This window comes from Strongylocentrotus purpuratus, unplaced genomic scaffold (genome assembly GCF_000002235.5).
Source record: "Strongylocentrotus purpuratus isolate Spur 01 unplaced genomic scaffold, Spur_5.0 spur5_scaffold_4, whole genome shotgun sequence".
Classification (NCBI taxonomy): domain Eukaryota; kingdom Metazoa; phylum Echinodermata; class Echinoidea; order Camarodonta; family Strongylocentrotidae; genus Strongylocentrotus; species Strongylocentrotus purpuratus.
In genome coordinates this window covers 2,505,251-2,507,894 of record NW_022145610.1, presented here as the reverse complement: position 1 = coordinate 2,507,894, position 2,644 = coordinate 2,505,251, and the positions used below count along the sequence as shown (strand labels likewise).

At 43.9% G+C, this 2,644-nt stretch overlaps 1 protein-coding gene across 1 annotated transcript; it reads left to right on the top strand.

Annotated features, from left to right (window-relative positions):
* The first annotated feature begins 205 nt into the window (after positions 1–205).
* LOC115929263 lies at positions 206–1,086 on the top strand. The gene is made up of 2 exons (XM_030997949.1): positions 206–268; positions 529–1,086. Exons 1-2 carry the CDS (start codon positions 206–208, stop codon positions 1,084–1,086), a joined length of 621 nt encoding a protein of 206 aa, XP_030853809.1.
* The last annotated feature ends 1,558 nt before the right edge of the window (positions 1,087–2,644 follow it).

The window sequence follows — 2,644 nt, the reverse complement described above, 5'->3', positions numbered from 1 at the left end:
TATGGTAATTATATTTCTAACAACCGATACGTAATATTTTTGAATTAGGATATAAGTCAAATAATACATAAAATAAGACGTGTTCCAAGTGACAGACAGAATTTGCCGTCTTAAACATGTTCATACTACATGGTGTGGTTCAGAACTTGTATCCGACCCCTTCCCTCTATTGAAATGCCCCCCTCCCATCAAAAGTAAATTTGGGATGGGGGCAGTATGCTGTGTAGGAAATGATGAGTGTTCAGAAATGATGCAGGCTATCTGTCAAGTGATACATGAAATGAGATCTGGATCCAGGTGATAGTCATGATTTTCAGTCTGAATCATGAAGATAATTGGTAGTAGCGATCAGAATTTGCACCGATCCCCCTTCTGTGACCCTCCCTCCTCATAAAACAAAATTAGAGCAATTAGTGCGAAGCTATATTAATAAAGTAAGTCGCAAACAAAAAAAGAGATCGAATAATCTTCACACGGCATTTGTGTTTTTACACGTATTTATCAATTGTATTTATCAATTGATCAAAGATAGGAGAGGACGCAAGCAAGAACTGGAAGGGGACATGTGGACAATATTGCAACCGTGAAACCAACGAAAGAGGTTTGAGGCTCTTAGAATTCGCCAAATATAATTACCTGAAGGTGGTGAACACATTTGGCCCACACAAACCATCTAGACGTTGGACATGGCACAGCCCAGGAGGACAATACCACAATCAGATCGACTACATCATGGTCAAGGGACGCTTCCAGTCAAGTGCGAACATCGCAAAGACCAGGAGCTTTCCAGGAGCCGACGTCGGAAGTGACCATGAGCTTGTGATGATGACCTTCAAACTACGCCTCCAAAGGATGAAAAGGCAGGGAAACAAAAGGATCAGGTTTAGTCTTGAAAAACTCAAGGACCCCAACATCTCAGAAATTTTTCGAGCAACGATAGGAGGAAAGTTTGCTCCACTCCTCGTCCTTGGTAATCAGGACACCGAAATAGACACTCTGATCAACAAATTTAACACTGCCGTGACAGAAACAGCCAGCGACATCCTTGGCAAACACCGACCAACAAAGAAGCCCTGGGTCAGATGACATACTAAAGCTATGCGACAAACGCAGAGAACTGAATCAAAAGAAGAATATGCCAGAAGGTGTAAAATTATACAGAGAAGTTAACCAGCAAGTTAAAAAAGGCATGAGAAAAGCTAAGGAGACATGGATTGAAGAACAATGCCAAGGTATCGAAGAAAACCTGCGGAAAAATAACAGTAAGAAAGCCTACCAGATTGTGAAAGAACTGACATGCTCGAAACAAGGGAGAACTACTATCATCCAAGACAAAGCAGGGAAATGTCTAACAGAACAACAAGATATTCAAAAGCGGTGGACAGAGTATTGTTCCGAATTGTACACACACACAATAATAGGAGACCCCAAGGTGCTAGATGTCCCTCCACCAACCAACAATGACAGCTACTGCATCCTGCGGGAAGAAGTTGAAGCCGCAGTAAAATCTCTGAAGAAAGGCAAGTCGGCAGGAGTGGACAACATTTCATCGGAGCTGGTCCAGGCAGGATGAGAGGCCATGATTGATATGTTACTCATCATCTGCAACAAGATCTGGCAGACAGGAGAGTGGCCATCACCTTGGACTTAGTCCCTGATCATCACCCTCCCGAAGAAGGGCAACCTACAACTATGCCAAAACTACCTGATCAGTCATCCAAGTAAGTTCATGCTAAGAATCCTCCTTAATAGACTGAAGCCACAAGCTGAGGAGATCATCAAAGAAGAACAGGCAGGTTTCAGAGCAGGAAGGAGCACAACTGAGCAAATTCTAAATCTTAGAATACTCTGTGAGAAGTACCTGCAACACCAGCAAAACCTCTACCCCGTCTTCGTGGACTTCAAGAAGGCGTTTGACAGAGTTTTGCATGCAGCTTTGTGGGCAACCATGAGGCTGTATAACATCAACGCCAACCTGATCAGAACCATAGAATGCCTCTACGACAAGGCAACCAGCGCAGTCTACCTTGACAACAATATAGGAGAATGGTTTCGAACCTCAATCGGAGTCCGTCAAGGATGTCTACTCTCCCCCACTCTCTTCAACATCTTTTTAGAGAGAATAATGGATGACGCACTAAAAGACCATGAAGGAACAGTCAGCATCGGAGGCAGGACAGTTACAAACTTGCGTTTTGCTGACGACATTGACGACCTAGCTGGAGAAGAGCAAGAGCTAGTCAACTTGGTAAAGCACCTTGAAAAGGCCTCCACATCATATGGCATGCAGATCAGTGCAGAAAAGACCCGGTTGATGACAAATAACACCAATGGCATCAGCACCGACATTACCGTAAATAACAAGAAACTGGAGACAGTCCGTAGCTTCAAATATCTGGGAGCTATAGTATCGGATGAGGGATCCAAACTTGAAGTACTCTCCAGGATAGCCCAGACCACAGCTGCAGTGACCAAACTAAAAGTCATTTGGACAGACAAAAACATCGCCATCAGCTCCAAGATCAGACTGATGCGCTCCCTGGTCATGTCCATATTTCTGTATGCATGTGAAACGTGGACCATAACAGCAGACTTCGGAAGAAGGATACAGGCACTCGAGATGAGATGTTTCCGCAAACTCCTC

What these genes read in the sequence shown, in the direction of transcription:
- LOC115929263 (XM_030997949.1), top strand. Translation starts at nt 206, where the DNA reads ATGGGGGCAGTATGCTGTGTAGGAAATGATGAGTGTTCAGAAATGATG. An exon ending in TGATGCAGGCTATCTGTCAA is followed by an intron (nt 269 to 528) that starts GTGATACATGAA and finishes AATTGATCAAAG; the next exon opens with ATAGGAGAGGACGCAAGCAA.